The 27761-nt window shown below is 45.3% G+C and overlaps 1 protein-coding gene and 2 long non-coding RNA genes across 4 annotated transcripts in view; 2 read left to right on the top strand and 1 right to left on the bottom strand.

The window, feature by feature from the left end:
- DOCK1 (dedicator of cytokinesis 1) overlaps positions 1 to 27761 on the top strand; it is a 528332-nt gene that overhangs the window by 445210 nt on the left and 55361 nt on the right. For both annotated transcript variants that reach the window (XM_032281990.1, XM_032281991.1), the window contains exons 34-38: positions 3297 to 3382; positions 3574 to 3730; positions 9554 to 9594; positions 10727 to 10817; positions 14834 to 14953. In XM_032281990.1, the coding sequence (XP_032137881.1) occupies positions 3297 to 3382; positions 3574 to 3730; positions 9554 to 9594; positions 10727 to 10817; positions 14834 to 14953 (495 nt within the window). The remainder of the gene's footprint in view (positions 1 to 3296; positions 3383 to 3573; positions 3731 to 9553; positions 9595 to 10726; positions 10818 to 14833; positions 14954 to 27761) is intronic.
- Positions 12481 to 15735, bottom strand: LOC116554130. Its single transcript, XR_004270065.1, has 3 exons — positions 15650 to 15735; positions 12736 to 12739; positions 12481 to 12491 (listed from the first exon to the last, which is right to left on the bottom strand). It is a non-coding gene; the product is annotated as an uncharacterized LOC116554130 (long non-coding RNA).
- LOC116554131 overlaps positions 27390 to 27761 on the top strand; it is a 2406-nt gene continuing 2034 nt past the window's right edge. Inside the window, exon 1 of the long non-coding RNA XR_004270066.1 lies at positions 27390 to 27476. This is a non-coding gene — a long non-coding RNA (uncharacterized LOC116554131). The remainder of the gene's footprint in view (positions 27477 to 27761) is intronic.

Consider the following 27761-nt stretch of genomic DNA (forward strand, 5'->3'; position numbering starts at 1 on the left):
GCTCCCACAGAACCTTAGATCTCTTCTATTATGTAAAGCATGGTCCTGTATGTCTGAAAAGTGCAGGCTGATTGTATATATTATAGAAGCATAAAACTATAGACGCATTAGAGTAAGAATAGCAAATCTCATCCAAAACAAAAATGAGGCATTCCAAACCAAATATAACTGGCTTTTGGACCAGCCGCTACTGGCATCCTTCTCTCCACGATCTTTCAAATAGGTGCCAATAGCCTATGGTTAGCTGTGGCAGAAAGTGGCAAAAGCAGTGGTTCCTTTCTAAGTTAACTGAATTAACAAGACATCGATATCGCTTCGAGCACAGCCCCCTGATTCCATCACGTTCAATTTAACAGAACTTTCCAAAAGGCCGTCTATTCCTAAGTGTTCTCTTGTTTCATGTTCTCAGAGGGCTGCTGGTATCAGATGCTTAGAGACTCTCTGTTCAGTGTTTTAAGTTAGACACCCTGTGGATATTTTTGTAGCAATATTAGGGATTCAGAAAAGAGAAGAAAATGGAATGGTTCTGCTTATCACGTGAGTGAGCCTCTGCCACCTTTTGAGCAACACAGTAAACCCTTGCTAATTTTATCCCAGCCATAGAGAACCTTGTTGCAAATCACCAGTGTGCATTCACAAGGAAGATAATAAGCATGATTTTTATAAAACCAGCTCTGCTCTATCAGCAGATATACTATCTCCAGTTTAGTGGGACAGGATCGTTTAATTCTGATTATGGTAACAGTTCACAGCACACCAGTGAATCAATTCAAGTGCCTTCTGTAAAAATTAACGAGAATCCTGGAATTAGAGGCTAGCTGTGGATCTCTGGTATTGAATCCTTGCTAATAAACAGAATAGGGGGGCCAGGTGTTTTGTAAGTTACCTAGTTTGGACTAGGGTTAGTAAAATTAGAATCAGCTACGTGTGGTTCACTTAGCATTCATCCACTCTTTTTGGAAAGCATTAAGTTCATCAGTCAAAATTCGATCAGCAGCATACCTAAGTAGCTGTAACTTCCTCGTTGCCTGTGTTTGTGACAGCTAGATTTACGTGGAAGCAGAGAAAACATGCAGTTTTCATAACCTGGACTCCACGTTCAGATCCCTTCTAACTGACCAGTGCTGAGTGATTTTAAATGCCTGTGTTTGCCCATGTCAGGAGAAGGCACGGTTCTCTGCGTTCTCTGTACCTTTCGTATTGTCTGTACTCATTAAACAAACATGAAATTGAATCATGTTTTGATTAAATTGAATTTTATTTTGTATCTTCATCATTTGTCCTGAAGCATCAGCCCTCCTCAAACATTTAGTCTTTGGAGACTGTCTGCATCATGACACCGTCTGGGAGATGGTACTGCCTTGAAATGCCAACTTTTGGGCCACTACCAAGTGATCTCCCTTGTATCTGATTCCAAAAAGAACTGCCTTTTGCAGACTTATTTTCTATAAAGACCAGGATAGTAGTGGTTAGTATCAAAAGGTTGTTATTTTACAGTAAAAAATCGTTAATGTGAGATTTCACACGAAAAAAAATCAAGTCATTCTTCCTTCTTCAGTGGAACTATCTGTATATGTTGCTAAAAGCCCTGAACTTCTCAGGCCAGACAGAATCAAAAACAAGTGTTTATTTGGGGGAGTAGCCCATGGAGAAGATCAAGAAGAAAATTGGAGAGATTTGCTAAGGTCCAGGTTCTGGGGATATTGCTGAGTCCTTGATGTCCGGCAAGAATCAATACTTCTCTCCAGGCCTGAAAGCCTGTGTTTCATCTGTACAGTGTGATACAGCTGTGGCTCTGGGCAGTGTGTAGTGATTGAGGACAGGCAGGGCGTCTGCCTCCACTTTGAGGCTCCTTCTTGGGTTTTACCACTTCTTGCTTATTGCTTCTCAGGATCCACAGTCAGCTGCTTCTGCAGGGGAATCCCCCAGTCCCCGGTGTCCACAGTGTCTGTCACAGGCCTTCTGGATGAGCTGTGTTCACCACTGGGCTGGGCTTGGCTAAGAATGAAGGTTGTGATTTATCAACCTTCTGGACCACTCCTTTACTGACATATTAAGCCCTCTCCCCCTTTATCCAGTCTAAGACCAACTGTATTCAATAGTTGATGTGCGCACAGCATATTCATTCCGTTAGAACATCAGAGGCACTGTTCGAGGTCTCAGGGCTGGCTAGAGCAATGACCAAGGAAAACTTCTTCCTCTCATTCAGCTTAGCATCCGTTGGGATCCTAATAACAGTGGGCGACTTGAGGAATGTTGCCTGAGAAAGGAGGTGATTGAACATGGCTTTAAAGAGGTCCTGGGGACCCATGGTGTACTTGCTTTCTGGACCCTGAATTCAGCTTTCTTCAATTCTTCCTTTGTCCATCTTCCTTCAGTTCAGAGTTTGGATGTCTCGTCTTTAGGAGAACAAACACTCTCTCAGCCCCTCCTTGCTACTGGCACAAATTGATGGGTAAGCTCAGGGACCCCTGCAACATGGCTGGTCACCTGACTGGAGTCCCAGTACTGAGGTAGCTGTGAACTCTGCCAGGGATGGGGAACTGGACAGTGAGGATGGGGAAAACATGTCCATTGTTAATGATCAGACACTTGAAGACATTTTAGAGATTCTCACCTCCTCAGAATTGAGAGTTTTTCTAAAAGTATGGATCTGAGAAACAATTAGCTGGTACTGGCGACCCTTCTGCAACCCGATTCCCAGGAAATTTAATCAGAAGCTTTGGGGATGGAGGATGGACCTCCTTCCCGTGCCTGCTGGTTTATCTTTAGGGACATTGCTCCTCTCGCTCTTTAGAACATGTTTTTCAGCCAGATTGAGGTATTTCACTAGGATCTATCAAGGAATAGCAGCTAAGTGGCCCGTAGGATGTTTTCAGATTGCCGAGAACTCTTCGCTGGCAGGGGAAACACCATCTGTTCAGTTTCAGGAACCAACGAGCTATTTTAGATGTTACGTGTATGTAGAGATGCAGTTTGAGGCTTTTTCATGCTGCTGTTTGATTTCCCTACAGTTTCCTTGTCTTTCTTCCTCCTGTTCTTGCTCCTGCTGTCAGGACATGCGTGTTCAGGCTCCGTTAACCAGAAAAGGAAATGAAAGGTCCGCTTGTGGCAGGGGATCAAGAGAAACCTCCAGGGGTTCTGGGTCGGTAACTCTTAAATGAAATGAGGCTTCAAAGGCAGAGGGTCACCGTCTATGATGATCTGTCTTGCCGATTTATGTTCTATTGACACTCAAGTCATAAAATGAAATACCTGCCATGCTGATTATTTACACTTCCTCTGTTTAATTATAGTTTGAAAATGAGATCATCACCAAGCTGGATCATGAAGTGGAAGGAGGCAGAGGAGACGAACAGTACAAAGTGTTATTTGATAAAATGTAAGTGTTGATTAGCAGTGGGATTTATGTCTGAGAGATATAGAGACAGGGAGACCATAATTAGACTACAATGAACTTTGTAGCCCAGAAATAATTAAAATGTGTTTATAATGGAAAATATTTAAAATTGCACCTCCATTGGGTTTCTTTTTCTGAGTGTGATTAACAAGGTATGTATAATTACTTTTCAGCCTTCTGGAGCACTGCAGGAAGCATAAATACCTTGCCAAAACAGGAGAAACTTTTGTAAAACTCGTTGTGCGCTTGATGGAAAGACTTTTGGATTATAGAACCATCATGCACGATGAGAACAAGGAAAATCGCATGAGCTGCACCGTCAATGTGCTGGTGAGTAAAAGGTTAATTACGTTTTTTTCAAGTTTTTACAGCACACCCAAAACTGAAGCCAGACCACCAAAGCCCTTATCTGTGACGGTCAGCCATGGAGCTTTCCACAGCAGAACAATCATGTCCTTTGTTTGTTTCCTCATCTGTTGCAGGGAAAGAATCATGAAGTCATCCACCCTGAATCAGTCTGTAAAATTGTCCCATCTCTGGACGTTTGAACATAGCTCTCCTGGTCATTGTGAATAATGAGTCACCGTATTTTGCAGCCAGGGTAGTGCCTCATTAATTACAGTCTTAGGCTTTGTGATTAGGAGACTATAAACATGTCCTATATAGCAGGCAGGCTGAATGGTGGCCTCAAAGGTAGATCCACCTCCCAGTCCTTAGAACCTGTGAATGAGACCTTATTTGGAAATACAAGGCTCTGCAAATATAATGAAATTGAGTATCTCAAACGGGATTATCCTGGATTACCTGCACGGAGAGGGAAACGGTGTTAACTCTAATGACAGGTGTCCTCATAAGAGACAAAAGAGGAGAAGACACAGAAACAGAGGCTAGACCTTGTGAAGATGGAGGCAGAAAACTGGAGGGATATAGCCTCAAGCCAGGGAATGCCTGGAGCTACCGGAAGCCTGAGGAGGCCAGGAAGGATCCTCCCCTAGAACCTTCAAGGGGAATATGATATTACACCTTGATTTCAGATTCTAGCCTCCAGAACTGTGAGAAGAAACATACCTGTTGTTTTAGGTTAATGGTAATTTGTTACTGCAGCCACAGGAAACCAGATCTGGGCACCATGAAGAGCAGATGCCTGGGTGACTTTGGCTGCTGCCATCTGTCTGCCTTTTGCATTCCCATTGTTGCCCTGATATGGCTGAGTTCTGTGGAGACCCCTATCCTGATGTCTTTGTGGTTCCTAATCCAGGAAATGCATTAGCACTGATGAGCTTTGGGAAGCTTTACAGCAAGCTCAGTTCCCAGCCAGCCTCATGGCTCTCAGCATTCTCATGACTCCCACCACCTGGCTCCAGAGCTCTCTGCTTCTCCCTTCACTGCTTCTCTTATAAAGAGACAGAAGGACTAACTCCTGGTCGTGAAGTTTCCTTGCCTGTCCCATGGCAGGAATGCAGGAAAACACTACTCCTGCTTTGCTCTGCTTGCCTCCCTTCTCTTCCCAGCCACCGGCCTCTGAATTTCAGAGTCACCAACAACATGTGGATACGTAGCCCTCACTGCCACATCCACCCTTTATGTGGACTCGTAGGTGCTTTTTGCTCATGGAAATGGACTTTCTTGCCAGGAGGAACATGATGCATCATTCATTCTTTAAAAAACCAGGGTTGTGTAGATTAAAAAGATAAACAGAAAGGAATATTTTTCATTTTCATCCATCATGATATCAATGCGGATCTGTTATTTGCCATGAGGAACTTTGCAGCTCAAAGCTCATAAGCAGTCTTAGCTTCTTCATCTCATAGCTGGACAACCAGTTTAGACTAATGATAAACATTTTTTTTAACAAGTTTTCTTTTCCTTAAAAATCTAAATATGAGGGACCAGTTTTTGGTCCAGCATGTAAAGAACTTGCAAATTGTCACTCCCTCCTCACAACAAGAAAAAAGCTGAACAGATTGCAAACAATCAACAATTCTCAGTTCCATCTTCTTAGATCCATAGACAAACTTCTGATCCCAAATTCAGAGAAACAGGAGGATACAGAGAACCACAGAGTGGAAGCCCAGGAACAGAAACCGCCACTGGAGTCAGTACTAGATTCCTTTTGCACAGTCTATCATATTCACTTTAAACATATTATTATAAAGCACATTAAAGCCAAAAACACAGTGAAGAGACAGAGCAGGCATTAGAACCAGACTCTGATATGGAAGAGGTTTGAAATTATCAGTCCTGCAATTTAAAACAACTATGATTAATACCCTGAGGGCTCTCATGGGAAAAGTAGATAAAACATAGAAGATGGGTAAAATATGCAGAAACACTAAGGAATCATCAAAAAGAAATTCTGCAAATCTAAAACACTGTAACAGTGTTAAGAATCCCTCTGATGGTCTCATCAATGAGCTGGACACAGAAAGAATCCATGAGCTTTAAAAATGTAAATGTTTGCAGACATATTGTAGTGTCTTATGCTACTGTAGAAACTACTGGCTTCTGATGTCTGCCCCTGAGGTCTGGCACATGGCTGTGTTTGTGTTTATATTCACCTGGAAACTAACCAAGTGGTACTAAGCAAGCTCTGCCCCAGGTCAGCTGATCTGACCTTCACAGACAGGAAAGAACCTGGTGCTGGCTTCACTGTCTTCTTGCATTCCAGCCAACATTCAAAGTAATTTACTATCATGGTGCCAGTGTGGTTGACATGAAATATGAACCAATATTTTTCTATGGGAAAGAAGTGGAGGCCTTTATAAAATCCTTCCCTACCATGGGCAGCACTGTATAGTGTTCATTTTAATCCTTAAGGGAATCTAAGAGCTGGTAAGTGCCCAGAAGGAAGAATTATCAATAAGTTTATTAGTTTTCCATCTTTGATGATTGAGACTTCCATTTGTTTTAAGCAAGATCTCTTATGCTCATCAGGACATGAAATGATGGAGAAATGATGGTGTGCTCTGATTATGGGCTCTTACCACCTGAATCCGAGGTCAGGAAACAAACTCCTGTGATAGAACCTACAATTATAGTTTCTAATGTTAACATGTGTTCCTCTTTCATTCAGAGCCTGACTCTGTGCCCACATGCTGTTACTGTGATTGGCACTTGCTCAGTTTTAACTAAGAAACACGCCCAGGATTCTCAAGATTATCTGACATTATTAACTTCCTTCAAATAGGAAAGTCCTGAATCATTTCATGAAAAGTCAAGTATTCTATTCTTACCCATTTCCTGGGGATGATAAAATGAATTCCAACTTTAACAGTCTTTTCGTTTAGAAAATAAATCTGTGGAATAAAGAGAAACAAGAAACCAGAGTGGTAAAGATGGCTAGACATGGTTTATTATCTTAACCATTAATACTCTCTGCCCAGCTCAATTTCCTGGTCAATTTTTACCTTTTCTCCTACAAAAACAGAGTTTCATAGAGATGGATAACAATCTCTAAATGAATATTGATGTATAGATATTAGAGATGTACAAAATATAATCAGTCACTAAGCAGAAATGAAGCCTACAGTTAAATAAGTAAAATAAAGAACATAGAATTTACCAATTAAGTCTGTTGCCAAGTTTCCTTTCGAACCAGCCTCATGGTTTCTTACAAAACACAGTTAGTGGAACATTCTAACTTGTGTGGGCTCCTTCATGTCCTACTTTCTTGCCCTTAAAGAAACAAAAATGGGACCGGGCATGGTGGCTCACACCTATAATCCCAGTACTTTGGGAGGATCACTTGAGGTCAGGAGTTTGAGACCAGCCTGGTCAACATGGTAAAACCTCGTCTTTATTAAAAATACAAAAATTCGCTGGGTGTGGTGGTGGGTGCCTGTAATCCTAGCTACTCAGGGGGCTGAGGCAAGAGAATCACTTGAACCCAGGAGGCAGAGGTTGCAGTGAGCCTGGATCAGGCCACTGCACTCCAGCCTGGGTGACAGAGTGAGACTCTGTTTCCAAAAAATAATAATAATAATGAAAATGAAAAAACTAGAGACATGAACAGTCACTCTGCTCGGCCACATAAGTCCATAAGTCCCCAGGACGTCTCCTGCAAGGATGTCTGCATGTCTATTGGATCTTGGCTGTACATTTTTGATTCTTTAACTAGAATTTCACTGACACCTCATAATCGAGCAGCCCTTAATTATTGTTCGCTAATTTTGCTGAGTGTCACTCAGTCTTCTGTGCAGTCATCCACGCATCCCATCTCTGAAACTGGTAGACTCGTCAGGACTTTGAAGATGCCAGTTGCTCTTGCCATGGCCCCTTTACGAGGCTAATTAAATGCAGAGTAGGGTGCAGTATTTTTTAAATCTTGGTATCTGTTTTAGCCCCAAATTGAAATATAATGCAGATGCCTGAACTCTGAAAGATCAATGGCTAGCGGTGGATGGGAGTCGGGGGGCCGGTCCCAATGGGGTTCCTCTGGGAGCTGAGCTGTGAGCTTGGTACAGATGTCAGTCAGTGCCGGTGTGGGGGGACTTGAGAGGCCAGGCTGCCCGCGGAGCCCAGGAGGAGTGGGGGCACTGCGTGAACCTTTACATAAGAAACACAAAGGTTTTATATAGAAATTGGGATTGGAGATGAGTGTACTTTGGTTGTGGAGAGGTTTTGAAGTCCTAGGAAGGGAACGGGACTCAGCACAGGCAGAAAAGAGAAGACATTTTCATATCTCCAAGAGAGGAACGAAGGTCGTATGATATTCCCGTTGTGAAATTGCAAAGAAAAATGATCAAAACCTTAGAAAGGATTAAAAATACGAGTACAAAAGGGGATGGTGTGAAACCATAGCTTGTAAATACTGGCTAGATTGAGTTGGAAATGAAGGGCTTATCCTCTGCCTTTGATGCAGATTTTCTTTGTTGCGACGCTGAGTTGTCAGCTGAAAATATCCTCATTACTGAGCTGTGTCGTATGAACTGGAGGACATTAAAATGTCAGAGGCAACAAAACTGGAAAATCTTGGTGCATTTTTCTAAATGTGCCCCTGCTTATTTTCCAGGCTTAGTTATCATTTCTTTTCAGATACATCAATTGTAGAAGCAATGCTGGGTTTTGCTCATGAAATTAAAAAGCCTGTGCCATTTCCTTGGATAATTGTATGTGTCTATAATGGTGATATTCCCTAGTTACTTCTGGCTCTGATTCTAGAGGACTAACAGCATTTTTAGGTGCTAAATTTCACCTTGAACGTGACCATGATGTTTCCTTACCTTAGGCCTTGGTAGGTGACTTCTGTGCCTTTCTGGTGCCTCCTGTGTGATAAAGATTTTAGAGTGTTTATGGAGATGTTCACATTAAAAAATATAATTTTGATAGAAATGTTAATGCTCCACCAGATGAGATTTTCCAGTAAATTTGTAGAAATAATCCATTGGTTTTAAGCTACTGACTAACCTTTCTCCATCAGTGTTTATACACAGGGGGCGTTTTCAGAGGCAGCCCATTTTTGTACCATGGTTTGGAAGGTTTCTCTGCCTGAAACAGTGCTATCTACCAGAAAGTTCTGGGATAATGGAAATGTCTTGTGTCTACACTGTTTGATAGAGTCACATTACCCCATGTGGCTGTTAAGCACTCCAAGCGTGGCAGTTGCAGCTGGGGAAGTGAATTATTTATTCAATGTTAATTAAATTTACTTTACCTTTTAATATGTGTGACTAGCGGCTAGTGTATTGGATACCTCAGGTCTATATTATTATATTATCTTTTTGCGGCTCTTGCTGACGCTGGGCCCAGAAAGCTTTAAATCATGTTGATGATGCTTATTTGCTTATTCCCAAATTTGGGACATTCATCTATGTATTCATTTATTCTAATGAGATTACCGTGGCTAAGACTTCATGTCTTCATGCCTTTTGAGGCAATACCTTGTTTTAACTAAAGATAAGTGACTTTCAAATGACAGAAGTTGACTTTAGTCTTCACAGTAGTCAGTGTAGGAAATGTACTTGTGTTTGGCTAGCAAAAAAATGTGAAGAACAGTGTAAGATGGTTTTGTAATTTATGTGAACATGGTTCTGATCCAAAGAACTGGATCCGTTTGGCTGTGTCTGACACAAGGTGAAGTTGAATCTTGAATGTGCATGTGACACCTTTTGTGGAACAGATTTCTTAAAACAGTATTATGGTCTCACTTTTCAGAATTTCTACAAAGAAATTGAAAGAGAAGAAATGTATATAAGGTATGTATGCATCACGCCTGTCTGCACTACGTTTATTATAAATAATAATATGTATCTTATGTTTACCTGTACTAAGAAATGTTATAGCCACAAAGGTTTATTTTGTAGAAAATTGTGAATGGTATAAGGTGGAGTTTGATGGAGCTCCCAGATACATTCTCAGCCCTTGTGTAGTTTGTCCAGACCGGTGCAAAGCACTTGGTGATCACATTTAGCCAACTCAGAGGCAGAACTGCAAATGATGATTTCACAACTCATGTGGCCCTTCTGCAAAAAGATAAGCATGTGAATTTTAATGTTTCACAGTAAGTCGTATCATCCAGTGAGAAATCCATTTTTAACTTTACCATACATAGGTGAGTTATAATTTTTCAGACTGTTCTTAGTTAACTAATGCCACAGTCCCAGTTTTTTTATGTCTTTCTTCCATGAAGAACAGAAATGTTTTACATTGCCTGCTGGATTTTGCTCCCCTACTTGCCTGACTCCCTAGAGTGGCGGACTGTGATTGAGCCCCTCTCTCTTGCTTACTTCTAAAGTCTAGTGTCAAATAATTAGCAAGATTACCACTCTGGAGAGCAGGAGAAGGATGTAACCTACACAGCATGAGTGTTTAGTGATGTGTTCATTACATTGAGTGTGATTGTCTCATTTTCTATTTCTAAGATTTTTTTTTACTTCTCACTTTTAAAAACAGGCTATATGAATTTAATAAATCAGTTACCTCTACTTCTTAATGGCAAAGAAATTCTTTGGATCACATTGACTGTGATCATCGGAGCTCTGTATTTTCATGGATTTGTATTTTTGTAGTTTTTTTGTGCATTTGGATTCAGTTGAAATATAGGAAATCACAATCAAGCAGTGTATCTCATTAAAAATGTTTAAGGGAAAATAAAAAGGAAAGAGAAATTTGAAGGAAAATTCTAATTTTGCGTATCATCTTTATTTTTTTCCTGGGTTTTTCTTAGTGCTTTCTGTACCAAAAGTTTTTAAGGCATTAGGAATTATGAACATTGTAAAAAGAAAGTATAGCCATGATCTACTGTTGAACATAGAATTAGCTCTTGCAATCCTCAACACAAATTATTTCGTGACATTTTAAGGACATGCCTCTGTTTGATCGTCTCAGGTATTTGTACAAGCTCTGCGACCTGCACAAGGAGTGTGATAATTACACTGAAGCGGCTTACACCTTGCTTCTCCATGCAAAGCTCCTGAAGGTAGTGTCAGTTACTGATCGCTGCGATCGTTCTGTTGTTATAAATTCTAAGAGTATTCAGAATTGTATTTTTCAATGGCAAATTTTAGTGAACCTATAACTTAAGCTTTTATGAAATTGACTAAACAAATGCAAGGACATGAACAGAAATATTTAGGAAGTACTTTGATTACAGATTTGTCCCTACCGAATGCAGATTTAGTAAGATGTCAGCAGGTGATCACTAAGCATTGTAAACTCCCATCACTTGGCCATGAGCTAACAGCAAGTTAGAGGTTCTACAGTTCCTTATTCAGGACAACAGGACTTCGGGATGGTGGAGAACAGTATCAGGAGGGAATTTTCCTGGTAGAACAACTAAGAGATAGGACGAGACATACCCCTAGTTGTCTTAGTAAAGAGTTAGGGACCAGGTCATGACTTTTCATTTTATTAGCTCACATTGAGACCTTGCGTTCATACTCTCTGCCTGATTCTTCTAAAGAGTGTTGCTCCTAGCACAGGTCTGGCATGACAACTGTCAACTCTTAGCGGTTCTTTTATTACTCAGATAGTCAGCATCTAGTTGACTTTCTTTGTTTACAGGATGGATGGATGGATGGATGGATGGGTAAACTGCTATACAGCCTCTATAGTTTTATATTTGACAACTTCAGCAAGTTATTAGATTATTTTTCTCATGGTATCCTTATAAACATTTGAGAAATTATGGACTGGATAAATAAAAACAGTTACAAGAATTAGAATTTAGTTTGGTAGCATTCCACAAAGACTGCTCATTCAAGGAGTCATGTTCCCAAATCTAGGCAAGCCTCCCAAAAAACCAAAAATGGAAAGAAAAAAAAAAAAAAACCAGAAAATTACATTAAACCGGCGATAAGCAGTGTCAGTTGGGTAATAGGAGTTAAGGAAAACACTGTGTTTTGGAGTTAAACTCTGGTAAGACTGTTTCTACCTTAGGCCCAATCCTGAAACTTCTGATAGCTTCTGTGACACAAATATACACAGGCTGCTCTAGAGGCATTTGGACATGGAAATTTGCCTCTGCCTGGAAACAGCAGTGTCTGTCACAAATAAAACATACAGAACTCAGCTCAGTCTGGAGGCCTCATCAGTGGTCCTCCCGAGGCTGGCTGCCTGAGGACCCATTTGGCCTCATGCCACGTAAGGCTCTCCCAGGGAGCATAATTTATGAAGATGGAGATTTCAGTTGGTACATCTGACACCAGCCATCACACTATGAATTCTGATGTCCTTCATTTATTAGAAACTCAAATTTCAGTAACAACGTGGTTTTGCAAATGTGAAGATACTTCTTTTGCCCCAGGGAAATTAGAATGGGGTTGACAAACTGCTCACTTAACCCTTACTCTGTCTCTCACAGAATGTAAACTTTTATAGGCATATGTGAATGTAAAACATATATATGTGCATAAAAGCATAATTTGTTTAATCATTGGGTTTACTGAGGACAGATGGGCTTGTCACAAACTGCGTGATGGTTTGTTTCACAACTCAAATCAATAGGCCCAATTGCATTATCGTTTCCCCTGGGCTTCTGAATTTTCCAGTTTAATGATGAATGCTACATAATCTCTCTCCATATCTTTTGCCTCATTACATTTTGCAATTTTTTCTAAATATGTTTTGATATTACTATAAATGTGAATTCATACTAATCAACTCACCAAAGGACATGATTTGTATTGTTATAAAAATTCTTCAGTCTGACAGATATATTATTGTTTGCTAACTGAAAATCCTCAAATAGAACCTTCTTTTTTGGTTAGGTATATCTTTCATCAAAACCAAGAGCAATAAAAACTTTAGTTTTGGCGAAGCTCGGCGACTCATGCCTGTAATCCCAGCACTTTGGGAGGCCGAGGCGGGTGGATCACCTGGAGTCAGGAGTTTGAGACCAGCCTGACTAACACAGTGAAACCTCGTTTCTACTAAAAGTACAAAAAACTTAGCAGGCATGGTGGTGCACACCTGTAATCCCAGCTACTCGGGAGGCTAAGACAGGAGAATTGCTTGAACCCAGGAGTTAGAGGTTGCAGTCAGCCAAAAACGCGCCCTTGCATTCTAGCTTGGGCAACAAGAGCAAAACTGCATATAAAAAACAAAAATAAACAAACAAAAAAACCTTTAGATTTTGCCTAGCCATCAAATTATTATATCTCCATGTTGAATTGGAAGGTAGAGAAGATTTTTGCTTCCCTAGTCAATGTTTTCATTTGCAAAAGTGATTTACAAATGCAAGGAAGTCATTTGGATTCTCAACTTGCTTGTTCTTAATTTATTTGATTGTAGTTACATCTTAGAATCATCTAGTTTTATTTTCCACCCTCCAATAAAAGTAGACCAATTATGTTGTACAAACTTCAAAGGTAAAGAATTTGTCATTTCCAATTGTGATGGGGTTATGCAAGTATAATTTCAAGGTGGAAAATCTTGCAGACCACTTAAAAGCTTCTCACTCCTGCCTGACCTTCCTGGAAAGGGGGAGCCATTCCGGCCCATGCCCAGTGTCCTGTGCCTGGGAGCCCTGATGTCCAGCAGGAGGTGCTCCCAGACCTGTGATTTCAGGAAAGCAGGGAGGGGCGTGTGATAAGACAGTAAGCAGCTGACGGAGCCTTGCCCTGTTGCCCCGGACCCCAGACCCCGGACCCCGGACCCCGGACCCCGGACCCCAGACCCCGGACCCCGGACCCCAGACCCTGGACCCCGGACCCCGGCTTCCCACTTTCTGCTTTCTTTGTAGCATCCTCCCGGGCCTGGCTGAAAACAGGGTCAAGCTCACTCTCTGGTCTACTTTTACGGGAGGATGGAGAATAAAAAGTAAACTAGATGATTCTGAAATGTAACTACAATCAAATAAATTAAGAATAAGCAAGTTCAGAATCCAAATGACTTCCTTGCATTTTTAAATCACTTTTGCAAATGAAATAAGCAAGGCCATGCTCATCGTGTCCTCCCGTGAGCCTCCAGGCTGCCCAGTGGGAGCGCATGCCTCCTGTGTTTAGGTCGTCGTCGTCCTCCTCCTCCTCCCCCCCCCCCTCCCCCCCCCCCCCCCCCCCCCCCCCCCCCTCCTCCCCCTCCTCCTCTTTTTCTCCTCCTCCTCCTTCTCCTTCTTCTTTCTTCTCCTCCTTCTGCTCCTTCTTCTTCGTCTTTCTTCTTGAAGAAGGGTCTTGCTCTTGTCCAGGCTGGAGTGCAGTGGCCCAGGCCTAGCTCACACAGTGTTGTTCTGTGATATAGAATCGCACCATCCTAGGGATCAGGCATCTTCCACCTCCTCTTTGACCTAGTTCGTGGCACACAGCAGGTCCTCACCAAATATCTGCTGAATTTTATTGAACGCTATACTTAATACCACTGATGTGGCATTAAGTGATGTGTTAAGCCCAAGTTCAGGAGGTGACAAGTGGCCTTGCCTTCCCTCTGGCATATCTCCTCTTGTGTCTTCAGCTCACACACCTACTGCGCCAATGCTTCCAGGAATATTGGCCAAGCCCCGACTCTGTGCCCAGAACCATGCCTAGGGCTGATGGTACAAAGACATCTCCCCATCTTTAATGAGCTTGACAGCCTTTCTAGTCCTTTTCTGGGTGACTCAGGTATTCTGTATACCATCTTTGCTGTTGATTAAAATGCCAACCCACGCAGCACTGAGACCAGAGCCCTGGGGAGCCGCCGTCGGGATGACCTGGATCACCTGGCTCCTGATTTGTCCCGGGATGTTATGAAGCATCATTAGCATGCTGCCGGTTCTGTCATTTCCAGAACCTGCTGGGTTTTTCTTTTGTCTGAACCCCACCACAGCTCTGCCTCCCCCATATCTTTTATGCCTGTCGGGATGTCCAGAGGCTCTGCCCTGGCAGTCCTCAGCCTGATGACAGCAGTCACACTTGTCTCCAGAACCACGGCCCGCACGTGTGTCCCATGCGGAGCTCACACCATTCTGACGTCCCTGAGTGTGTCCGCCTCGGCTCTGCTCATGCTCTGTTTCTCCCTTAGTGGTCAGAGGATGTGTGTGCGGCCCACCTCACCCAGCGGGACGGGTACCAGGCCACCACGCAGGGGCAGCTGAAGGAGCAGCTCTACCAAGAAATCATCCACTTCTTCGACAAAGGCAAGGTAAAACTGGAAAAGCAGCTTTCCTTGTTTTCCTCTTTCCGTGCACCTACCTGCAGCATTGTAAACACGTTTTTTTAACGTGATGTTTGCAGAACCAGAAATTTGTTACAAGCTGTATATTGAAATGTTTTATGCATGTTCCTTCAGCTTGCACTTAAAAGTAGAAATCTTAAAAAAAAAAAATCAATAGTCCTTTTATAGATGCTCTAAAAAAACACCAGGTATTTTTATAACCCTTACCTGAGAGAACTAAGTCTGGAACACTGATTTGGAGGTGTTTCTGTGCCCACAGAGCTAATGTATTCCTTTGACATCTTGCATTTTTCTGTTGTCACGGAAAAATTAATCCCATGGTAGGATGGATGTTGCTCCATCTTGGTGGCTTCTAGTTTAATTGGCTTAAACAAAATTATACATTCCACTTGACTTCCACTAAAAGGAAACCTGCTGTCATTTTAATCAGCCAGTATTATATGCGATCACTGGAGTTCTTGTGATTCAGATATATAGTAACTATTTTTAAAAAATCTGCTTCAGTTTCAGAAGTTTTTAAAACCTGCCACTGATGTGACATCGGAACTCTTTCTTTGGCTTCCTCAAGCTTCCTAACTTATTTCAGAACCTTTTTTTTTTTACTTAAAAAAAAAAGAAGTAGCACAAATTGGGTGGCTTTCAACAACGGGAATGTATTAGTACTTAGTACTGGGAGCTGCAAACCTGAAGTCACGGTGTTGGTGTGGCTGCCCCCTGAAGCTGCAGGGAAGAATCTGCCCCGTGCCTTTTCCTTTGCGTGTGTTGCTGGCGGTCCCTGGCACTGGTCAGCTGTAACTACATGGCTCTAAGCTCTGCCTCTGTCATACAGGCCTTCTCCCCATGCGAGTCTCTGTCTCAATCTCTCTCTCCTTAGGAGGCACCAGCAGTTAGATGAGGCCCACTCTCCTGCAACAGGACCTTATCTGCCCTTGGTTACATCCAGATACCCTGTTTCCAGGTCAGATTCAGAAATACCAGCGGTTAGGACTTCAGATACTTCTGGGGAGCACAGTTCTACCCACAATTGCACCGATGCCCAGAAGGGATGATGGCTGCCCCTTTTTGTGGCTGTTGACCTAAGCCAAACCCCATTGAATACAATGACTTAACAGAGTGCCCGTGGTCACAAGCTTGGGACTCTGCTCACATTTGGAGTGAGTGTTGCTGCCTCTTTCATTTGTCCCTACCATTCTTGACACAGGGAGAAAGTCTGAACTTTTCACAAAGGTGTATGAGCTCCCAAAGGCCACTCAGAAATAAGGATCAGAAATGTCCTGTGAATTACACCCAGTCCTGCAGTTCAGCGGTCCCTACCCCAGGTCCTCAGCCCCTGGTACCAGTTTGTGGCCTGTTAGGAAATGGGTGGCACAGCGGCAGGTGAGCGTTGCGTGAGCAAGCAGAGTTTCATCTGTGTTCACAGCTGCTCCCCATGGCTCACGCTCCTGCCGGAGCTCCGCCTCCTGCCACATCAGCAGCAGCATTAGATTCCCACAGGAGCCTGATCCTTATTGTGAACTGTGCATGCCAGGGGTCTAGGCGGCATGCTCCTTATGAGAGAGAATCTAATGCCTGATGACCTGTCACTGCCTCCCATTTTCCCCTGATGGGATCATCTAGTTGCAGGAAAACAAGCTGAGGGCTTCCACTGATTCCACATGATAGTGAGTTGTAGAATTATTTTGTTATGTATTATAATGTAATAATGATGGAAATGAACTGCACAATAAATGTAATGCCCTTGGATCATCCTGAAACCATCCCCTACCCCAGTCCCTGGAAAAATTTTCCTCCATGAAGCCAGTCCCTGATGCGAGACCGCTGCTGTAGTGGAACAGCATAAATTTTTTTCTCCAGAATGAGAAGCTTTGAGGCTTAGGGCCAATTACTGAGATTGTATTAGCTTAGCCAGGAGAATCCTATTTCTCAGCAAACTGGTAAAGAAATGGAGCGAAAGCAGCCATCCCTTCCCCACAGTGGCTTCGTGGCTCCATGGCATTCTAGAGAAGGGTGAGTTGTGCTGCAGAGTGGGCAGGCAGGAGGCAGGGACCCCAGGGTGGCCAGGAGGCCCGAGGGTCAGAGGTCACGGGCCTGAAGGAACATATGCCTTTGTTGATGGCTGTTGCCAGCTGTCTGTGGCAGCACATCTTCTGACCAGCGTTGACTCCCGCGACCTCTCCACCCTCATGCCCTCCCTTGCCCTCTGCATTCCAGCCACACTGGCCCTTCTGCATCCTGAAATGCAGCAGACCTCCCTGCCACTGCCCAGCGGGTTTCTGCTGCTCTGCCCTGTGGACATTCCTTGGGTCAGTTTTCCTTTTGCTGCCGATACCATTTTGTCACTTGAATTAGCTTTTTCTAAGCTAGACTTTCTCAAGATGAACACGATTGGCACTCTGGGCTACTTTCTGTCTGGTAGGGGCCTGTGCATTCATGGTGCACTCAAGGAATCTCCTCCTGCTGTGCCCCAGGCTCACTCCTTCCCATCTCAGCTTAAATGTCACCTCTTCTCCAACCACGGAAACATCCTCTTTTCTCCTTTACAGCACCTATGATCATTTGCAATGATAGATTTGCTTGTGTGTTTTTTTAATGAGTTCCCCAGTAGGCTCTGAGCTCTGTGAAGATAGAGCCTCACGTGTCCATTCCCCGCCACGCATCTAATGCCTGGAACAGTGTCTGGCACACAGCACGTGCTCACTGGACATGTGTGGAAAGAACCAACAGATGAATGAAAACTGAGCATTTAACGGTGCTTCCTGACAGATGAGAAATGCTCGTGTGTGGCAGGACAGGTGACCTTCAATAAGTGATAAATCAAAAAACGAAGTCTTTTTTTTTTTTTTTTTTTTGCAATGGTAGCCAAATATCTTTTTCTATGTTGTGAAGTTCATCCAAAAATCACATGGAAGGGCAGAGAGAATGTGTTCAGTTCAGAACAGCGGCTCCCAACTGAGATCTGTAGGAGGCATTGTAGGTTTTCCTGGGGGCCGGGGCGGGGTGGGTGGTGATGGAGGGAAGGTGCTGCCAAACCTCCAACAGTGCACGCACGCCCCCACACCAGAGGGAAATATACAGCCCAGAATGCCCATCATGTCCAGGTTGAGAAAGCCTGGCTTAGAAAAAATGAATTCAAGTGACAAAACGGTATGCGCAGCTAAAGGAAAACTGACTCAACGAATGTCCTCCGATGTCCCTGTGTTTTGATGGAGACAGAACAAGGGCTATGGCAAAGTGATCATTGGCTGGCCTTGAATCAGAATGAGTTTTAGGAGGATTTTCTTCATAGTAGCTGTATCAATAAAACCGATGGAACAGCCGCTCCTGAATATACGTGGCATTTCCATGAGAATGTTAAAAAGGAACAAAGCCTCCTTATCCTTCTAAAACTGAAGTGAGAGGAAGAACGGGTGCTGGAAAAGAGTTGATAAAATGAAATTTGAAGTATCTGAGTGATTAGCTGCAAGGCAAGAAATTCATTTTAACATCAACAAGCCTTAAGTTTACTGGGAAAAAAGCGCAGTAGGAAGTAAGTCATCTTCCGTAACAGTCCTGATGGGCGGGAATACGCTAGAGTTTGAACCTCTCCAAATCTCCATGGCTCCAAACAGCATAGGTGTGTTCGTCACGCATGCTCCCCGTCCTCCTCCTCGCTCAGAACCCGGGTGAGCAAAGGTTCCACCACAGAGGAACACAGTTGGAGAGGACAGCAAGGAGTCCCCCGCCCTTCAGGCTTCTGACCCAAAATGACAGTGTTCCTGTCGTTGGCTGAGGCAGATCCCAAGGGGTAGAGCAGTGCCCTTCGGGGCAGGTGAGTGTAAGTGGCACCCACCTGCACCACGCAGCTCATTAGACAGGTGAGTTGCGTTCCAATCAAGAGCTCGATCCAGTCTGGATTAACAAAAACTAACATAGAAATCCCTAAAGTATGTATGTATTCTGAGAAAGACAACATCCACACTGGTCTCCCAAACAACCGGGCTTTCCCACAACTAGAGATGTGAGAACAGCCTGAAAAACTTGTTAGGCCTCAATGCTGGTTTCTCCATCGTGGAGTTTCTTTCTTCCATTAGAGAGGGGGCTTAGATAGGCTGGACCCTGCAGGAGAAGCAGCCTGAGGGAATGGGTTCCTGACCCCCGTGACTACAATGTGGAAAATCCTACCAGGTGGGCAGTGCATTAGGGAGGGGGTCACAGAAGAAGCTCAAAGTGTGACATTTTGCACCAGACTTAGAGTCGCTTTTGTTTAAGAAATAAGGCCGAGGCATGAGTATCCCTGCCTGGTTTGGGGATGTGCCACCATTTGAGAAATAACATCCTCCCACCTTTCCTAAACTCAGTGGAATTAGACAAAGGCCACGGCTGAAGATTGAGAAGCTTGAAGTGGTGAGGGCCCAGGGCACAGTGTTCCACACTCCATTCCCAGATCGCAATTCTCTCAGGGGAAAAATATTTTGTAAATGCTGCACAGGTCATCACAGGCCGTAGTAAGCAGGTGGCACAGCCCATGGAAACTTGAAGGAGGACCTTGATCGGTGTGGGGCACTGATGTGGTTTGGATCTGGGTCCCTGCCCAAATCTCATGTCAAGTTGTCATCTCCAGTGTTGGAGGTGGGGCCTGGTGAGGAGGGAGGTGGGGAGACCAGGATTGGGTCATAAGGGTGGATTTTCTCCTTGGTGCTGTGTTGTGGGAGTGAGTGAGTTTAAGTGAGTTCTTGTTGTTCAAAAGTATGTGGGACCAGCTGGGCCTGGCAGCTCATGCTATAATCCCAGCACTTTGGGAGGCTGAGGTGGGCAGATCACCTGAGGTCAGGAGTTCGAGACCAGCCTGGCCAATATGGCAAAACCCCACTTCTACTAAAAATACAAAAATAAGCCAGGTGTGGTGGAGTGCACCTGTAATCCCAGCTACTTGGGAGACTGAGGCAGGAGAATAGCTTGAACCCAGGAGGCGGAGGTCGCAGTGAGCAGGGATCAAGCCATTGCACTCCCGCCTGGTGACAGAGTTGAGAATCCATCTCAAAAACTAAAAAACAGAGAATTGTGTGGGGCCTCCCTAGCATCTACTCTCAATCCTGCTGCTGCATGTGAGATGCCTGCCCCAGCTTTGCCTTCTGCCACGAGTATAAGCTCCCTGAGGTCTTTTCTTTATAAAGGTTACTCAATCTCAGATATTTCTTTGAGCCCTCTGAGCAGTTGGGCACCAGAGAAACCAGCTCTCAATCAATGGGCAGAGCTCTAACCCTTGCTGCCTAGTACTGAGTCTGGAGCTACACACGGCCATTGGGCATTTGCAGTGTGGCCGGTGTGAACCATGTTTCTAAGACGAAGTACCAAAAAAAATGTTCTTATGGGCTAAGTTGCAACCTCCCAGAATTCCTGTGTTGAAGTCCTAACCCTCAGTATTTCAAAATGTGACTGTATTTGGGGCTAGAGTCTCTAAAGAGAAAATTAAGGTAAAATGAGGTCATTAGGGTCAGCCCTAATCCAATCCGACCAGTGTCCCCATGAGAAGGGAGATTAGGACACAGACACACAGAGGGAAGACCATGTTGAGGATGCAACAGGATGGTGGCCGTCTACAAGCCCAGGAGAGAGGACTCAGCCGAAACCAGCCCTGCAGACACCTTGACCGCAGACCTCTGGCCTCCAGAAGAGTGAGGAAGTGAATGAATGTGGCTTGAGGCCCCCAGCACCCAGTCGGTGCTTCGTTATGGCAGCGCTGGCAAACGAATACCAATACCAGGAGTCTCATTCATTTGTTTGTGTAGACTTGGCGTTGAAATGGTAATCGTTTCGATATATTCATTATTACTAAAATTAATTTGACTCCTTAGAAGGTAGCAGCTAGGAAATGGCAGCATTCACAGATGTGGCTTCTATTGGGTTCCTATTGGACAGTGCTGCTCAGAGTCAGACTTTGCCCTTGTCCAGTGCCAAGAACCTCATCTACCAGCACTGCCGCCCACGTGCGTCTTGGAAGCCGAAGCTGCCTACCGTTCTGTGGGGCCTCACAGGCAGCCAGAATGGCCTGCGTGCCTATTGGTATCTTCTCCTTTTACTACATGAATATTTGAAAAACTAAACTATTTCTAAGAGTTAGAAGATGGGGACCCAGTCTAGAAAGAATAAAATCCATGTCAAAATGGCAAGGAAAAAAGCATGATCAAGCATGATCACAAGCACCAAGATACACTGTTTTTTTTTCCTGTGACTCAATGTCATTTCTGTAGTGGTCAGGAGTATGGCAGTTACCGGTGGGAACCTGGAGGGAAGGGTGACTTGGGAGCACTCACATGGCCCTGAAGGAAATACAGATGAGGCAAATAGGAGAGGTAGAAAGAGGCAGCTGGGAAGATACAGTGTAAGAAATCAACAAGAAGCAGCATCCTCTACTGGAGCCAGCCAGGGTTTTCCAACACCGATTTTATTATTTAAAATTTAGAATTATGCCCCTCGGTGATATTGTTTTCATTTGTGCTTTGGATAGATCCCATTATAATCTCACTTTTCATTTCCTGGGCTTAGCAAGGATAAGTCACGTTTGCTCCTTGGGATCTGTCTATCCACGTGCCTTAGGGAATGCAAGCCTTCCTTGCTGACAGACTGGCTGTAAGATCTCCACCTTCTTGGCCGGGTTCTACCTGGAGCACTGCTAAATAATTTGGGCCTCTGGGAAGAAGCCGTCCTGCTAAGACCAGTTCACTTTGTGTCTCCTTGTAAGCCCTCAGTCATTCTCACCTGGGTCTGTCTGAGATGCCTACCCCCTCTCCTCCCCAAGGCCCCATGCCTGTCCCCACCCTTCTGCTCCTGCAGGTAGAGACTGGTCTGGTTTCTAATAAAGTGGCCTCTGGATCACAGCGTGAATTGCTTCAAAGATGCCCGAAGCTCAGGGATTCCCCCATCTCCTCTGCAGGCAATCCCGACCCCTCACCTGGCATGAGGCCCCTTAGATTAGGGATCGAACCTCCATATGTACCCACTCATCACCCACAGCATGTGGCCTTCTTCTGAACATGCCCTGTGATCCCCAAGCCCTTGCAGCTTCCCATGGCCCGCCCAGCATGGACTGGCTACTTCTTGCTGCTGCTTGTGTGGCGGCTGCCTTCTCGCCTTCTGCAAATATTTCGCCGCTCTCAAACTTTCTTGGCTTTCAGCGTTCACTGGAGAAACTTGTTAAAATCCAGATTCTGATTCAGCTGGTCTGGGGTGGGGCCTGAGGCTCTGCATTTCTGAGAAGCTCCCACGTGATGTCTCAGCTGCTCCAGGGATCATCCCTGAGCCCCCAGGGCTGTCTAAAGCTCCTGAGAGCACAGGCAGGGTCTGTGGCTGCCACCTCTGGCTCTCCCTCTGAGAGCTGTGCCATGGCCTGGGCTCCACTCCATTATTTTAAATAGCTTTTTAAAGAGTGGTTTTAGGCACACAGCAAAATTGAACAGTGAGTACAGTGAGTTCCCATACACACCCTGCCCACAACCTACACAGGCTCAGGGCGTTCAAGGTGGTCGTTTGTTAGTGAGCTAAGCACATTCTGGCCAGTGCTTGAAAGCAGCATGCAATCAAGAAGGTGGCCATCACCCAGACTTTCCACAACGTTCCTTGTTTGGGGCACATTTTGTTTGTTACGGATCTTGCCTCCTGACCCAGACTGAGCCCCTGGGAGAGCGAAAGGACATGCCTCCCTCCTCCCCCGCCCCCAGCGCCGGGCCTGAGGCAGATCCCACCCCACTCTGCCACGTACCGCATGGCAGTCGGGTTTTATCAGCCTGCTCCTTTCCCAAGGTTGACACTAACTTGACTTTAGCACCACTTTAAAGGTTATGGATCAGACAGAGACAAATTGTTGCAAGAGTAGGGCTGAATTTTCCTGTCTAGAATCCTGTGTGTTAAAAATAACAATCTTCCATCCGAATGATTACAGCAGTTTATTAAGTGAGCAAAAAGACAGACAAGCATTCTGGGGCGTCAGCATCCACAGAACTTACCGACCTGACTGATGGTGCCTTGTCCATCAGGCTCACGTCCTGAGCGTGTGCCTGCAGCCTGTGGAGTGTTTACATCACAAGAACTTCCTTGGTTTGATCTTACATTTATTTCACTTCAGGGAAAGAGATGCAACTCCAATTTTAAGAATGTATTGGGGTAAAGAGACTTAAGACCTCAGTTAAGCTTGGAGACCAGTGGTTACTGGAGCTCGCAAGATTTGAAGATGGAAGCCGAGTGGGACATCAGTCTGGCAAAGCCATGACTCAGCTACAGCTCCACTGACCCAGCCTGTCTCCCCATGACCCGTTTCCATATGCAATTAAGGAAATCTTCATTACGTACTTATGCTGTGGCAAGGATAGATATCCTGGAGCTAATTCACTGTTTTAAATGTCCACAGCATCCTAGGAGAAATAGGGGCTTACAGAGTCCAAGACAAGTTTGTCTCCAGACAAGGCTGAACAGGCTGTTAAAGGAGCAGCAGTCCCATCCCAGGCCCCCTGTGATGGCATCTCTCTATGCACACCAGGGGCCAAGGAGAGACAGGAATTGGGTGACACTAAAGTTTCCCTGCCTTTGTGCTTGGAAACTAGCAAAGCAGAATGGATTTGCTGCCGTTTTATATTGGACACTCTGGCTTTTGAATGATGTTCTGTTATCTTTCTGTATTTCTTCCCCACGGAATCATTCTTCTATTCTTGCTTTTCCACCATTTTTAAAGTTTCGAATGTCTTTCAGCCTAGCTCTTGGTTTCTTAATCTTTTTCTTTCTCTCTGCAAAATGTCATTTCCATCCGTTTCTATTTTCATTCTTTTACGTTTCTTCCTCCCCAGGCTAATAATGACTCCTTGCTCCTTTTCCGTTCCATTCTTACCGCCTGCCTGAGCATCCCCCAAAAGGCTTCTGTTCGTTTTTATCATGGCAGACCAGTGTTCTTTTCTGAAGATGCTCTGAATTGTCTGCCTTATTGTGTTTGGTTGAGGCCTAGTAATTTTCAATAAAGCCCTTAATCCAAGCACTTCACTGAAAATTACCAGGCTTCTCTGTACAGGATGAGAGTCGAAAATAGAAGTCCTCCTATAAAGAAAATGCAGTCAGAGTGAGGCAGTCAGTATTAGCCAACACCAAACCACCTCTGAAATCAAGAAACAGCCTGGCAGGTTGACAAATGCAATATATAATTTATGGGCCAAGTGATATGTGAAGCCCTGTGACGATTTTCAGCTGGAGCTCTGTTTTATTTTCCCTTAAAATAACCTTCCCTTGACAAAGTTCACACTTTGCCTTGCACCAAAGTAAAAAAAAAAAAAATGCATCTTGCATCATTGTGTAAACTAAAAATAGGAGTTTGGAGCAAGCTTCCATTTTTGGTCCAATGGTTGCGTTTCTTTTCCAAGTATTTGGGGTGAAATTTTCATGTCCTGTAAGTTTCCCTTTGGAGACACAATTGTTATTAAGAGCGATCGGAGGTCGACATAATGAAGCCCTCATACGGGTTTCTTGTCGGCATTTCTAGGATTTTTGAAAATGTGATATTAGCCAGAACCGATTTAGCCAGAATTCGGCCTGAATATTCAAAGAGATCATATGTTCATGATGATTTGCTCCTATAATTTATGATCCAAGCATGAGAAAGTCCGTTTTCGAGTCAGTAACAGCACTGCTCCCTTGCCTTAAGTGGGATCACTAACAAGCTTTTTCACTCAAAGCCCACAGCGTGCCCAGTGCCGTCCTGTACCATGAAATCCCAAGATGGAGCCAGGCCTACCTCGAGGCATGCAATTCTAGCAAAAGGGCTCTCATATGAGCAAAAGGGCTTTCATAAATCACACAACTCCCCTTCCGCCTGTCACACAGACGGGTCTCCCTACCTCACAGGTGCAGGAGTGAACCCTTCTTTTGGAGGGCTAGAGAAGACGTCACAGAGGTGGTCACATTTAATGCTTCTTGAAGAAGGAAATTATGTTTGCCAGATGAGGGCTGGGAGGAACGGGAATTCCAGAGTGTGAGAATAGCACCGGAAGGGGAAGATCTCCAGACAACGTCTCGCTTTTCTGGGGAAGTGGAGCCATCCTGGCAGATAGCGATGGAGGGGACTGTCTTCTTCCCTTTTTTATCCTGTAACAAAATGCCACAGAAGAGGTAGTTCATAAACCACAAGTTCATTTCTCACAGTTCCGGACCTGGGTTCCTAGATCAAGGCACCTGCAGATTTGGTGTCTGGAGAGGGCCCTGTGCCTGCTGCACATAGATGGTGCCTTCTCTGTGTCCTCATGTGCTGGCAGGTGTGAGGGCTCTCTTCCAGGCCGCTTTTGAGGCCACTCATCCCATTCATGAGGACTCCACCGTCATGACCTAATCACCCTCAAAGGCCTCCTCTCCTAATACCAACACCTTGAAGGTGAGGACTTCAGCCTGTGAATTTTGGGGAGACACATTTGGAGCATACCAAGGACGTTGGAACTGGTTTGTCAGTGGCCCTGTATTGTCCCCTGAAGATCTGGCGTACAACGACCCAATGGCAATTTCATGAAAGTAGAAAATAATGATTTCATTTTCCTCTTTTTAGGGATTAATTCTGGCAACATGGTGGCAGCAGACTTAGGGGAGGGAGGGTGGGGGCCAGAGACCAGATGAGGGGTAGGGAAGTGGGCGAGGATTGAGCCCCACAAAGCAGTAGCAGATGAAAGTGACATCATGAGATTTCAAGTTAGCTGATTCCACACTGTCAAAGACCCTTGAACAGGGTCAAAGTCAGAAAAGCAAGTGCCAGGAATGGCTGGGGCACCCACTGGCCTGGACGCCAAGAGTTCTTGCTGGCAGGAAGATCTAGGGAGGGAAGACTCGCTTGATGCAGGGAGCAGACAGGGGTCCTTTCATTCTTTCAGCACTGAGCAAGGCAGCAAGGGTGCGCGCTGAGCGGTCCTGGCCAGGGCACTTAAAGGAAGGTGTCAACGAAAGGGAGAAATGAGCAAGATCACAGCTGCGTTGAGGCTGGCTGTTAGAGAGCCCTGGGCCAGGTCACAACTGCAGTGATGCTGCTGTGTAGAGAGCCCTGGGCCAGGTCACAGCTGCAGTGATGCTGGGTATGTAGAGAGCCCTGGGGCAGGTCTCAGCTGCAGTGATGCTGGGTATGTAGAGAGCCCTGGGCCAGGTCACAGCGGTAGTGATGCTGGTGTGTAGAGAGCCCTAGGCCAGGTCACAGCTGCAGTGATGCTGGGTGTGTAGAGAGCCCTGGGCCAGGTCACAGCAGCAGTGATGCTGCTGTGTAGAGAGCCCTGGGCCAGGTCACAGCTGCAGTGATGCTGGTGTGTAGAGAACCCTGGGCCAGGTCACAGCTGCAGTGATGCTGGGTGTGTAGAGAGCCCTGGGCCAGGCCACAGCTGCAGTTATGCTGGGTGTGTAGAGAGTTCTGGGTCAGGTCACAGCTGCAGTGATGCTGGTGTGTAGAGAGCCCTGGGCCAGGTCACAGCTGCAGTGATGCTGGGTGTGTAGAGAGCCCTGGGCCAGGTCACAGCTGCAGTGATGCTGGGTATGTAGAGAGCCCTGGGCCAGGTCACAGCTGCAGTGATGCTGGGTGTGTAGAGAGCCCTGGGCCAGGTCACAGCTGCAGTGATGCTGGCGTGTAGAGAGCCCTGGGCTAGGTTATAGTGATAGTGATGCTGGTACATGGAGCCTGGGCCAGGCCCCAGCTGCAGTGCTGCTTGGCGGCTCCCCAGCCTGTGCCCTGCCTCACCCCCATCCCAGGACACCTCAGCAGCACATCCGCACTCTCCCCATGCAGCGCCCACATGCTGTTCTCCGTCAGCCTTTCCTCTCCCACTGGCAACCATGCCATTATTGTCCTCATCTTTAAGAATTCTTTCTTGTTCCCCCTCCTCTGTCCAGCCACTGCTCTTTTCTCCTCTTTCTGTAACACTTCATAAAGGGTGGCCTGCACTTGCTGTTTCTCTCCTCTGCTTGTCCCTGGAGCCCATGCCCTCACCAGTGGCCAGGAATTGCCTGTGGACGGCAGGAGTGAGCAGCACAGGATCCCTTTCCCTCCAGTTAAAGCACCGAGCAAGAAGCAGCCGGATGCCTTGCTGCCTGGTGTAGGCTTTTCAAGGTCTTTCTTTGCAGAACTGCAGATGTCCTTGCCTAAAGAAAAAATGCCACATCTCTGTTACAAAAAAACAAAACAAAACAAAACCTTCTTCATTTTTTATCCAGGGCATTACATGCTGAGTGAATAGTTTTCTGTTTTGACTAATAAGGAATTACTGTGGAATAAAGAAGCCATGTTGAAGAGCGTAAGTTAGTTGGACAGTGGCTCATATGTGATCTGGACAGTGACTCTTGGGTGGTAGCTCCTGCAAGACCTGGGCAGTGTCTCCTGTATGACCTGGGCAGGGACTCCTGTATGCCCTCGACACTATATGGGTGTCTCCTATATGACGCAGGCAGTATCCTGCATGACCAGGGCAGTGTCTCCTGTATGACCGGGGCAGTGACTCCTGTATGACATGGGGTCGCGGCTCCTGTATGACACAGGCAGTGACTCCTGTATGACATGGGGTCGCGGCTCCTGTATGACACAGGCGGTGACTCCTGTATGACATGGGGTCGCGGCTCCTGTATGACACAGGCGGTGACTCCTATATGACGTGGGATTGTGGCTCCTGTATGACACAGGCGGTGACTCCTGTATGACGTGGGGTCGCGGCTCCTGTATGACACAGGCGGTGACTCCTGTATGATGTGGGGTCGCGGCTCCTGTATGACACAGGCAGTGACTCCTGTATGACGTGGGGTC

Source organism: Sapajus apella, unplaced genomic scaffold (genome assembly GCF_009761245.1).
Source record: "Sapajus apella isolate SASKATOON/1434 unplaced genomic scaffold, GSC_monkey_1.0 scaffold13, whole genome shotgun sequence".
Classification (NCBI taxonomy): Eukaryota; Metazoa; Chordata; class Mammalia; order Primates; family Cebidae; genus Sapajus; species Sapajus apella.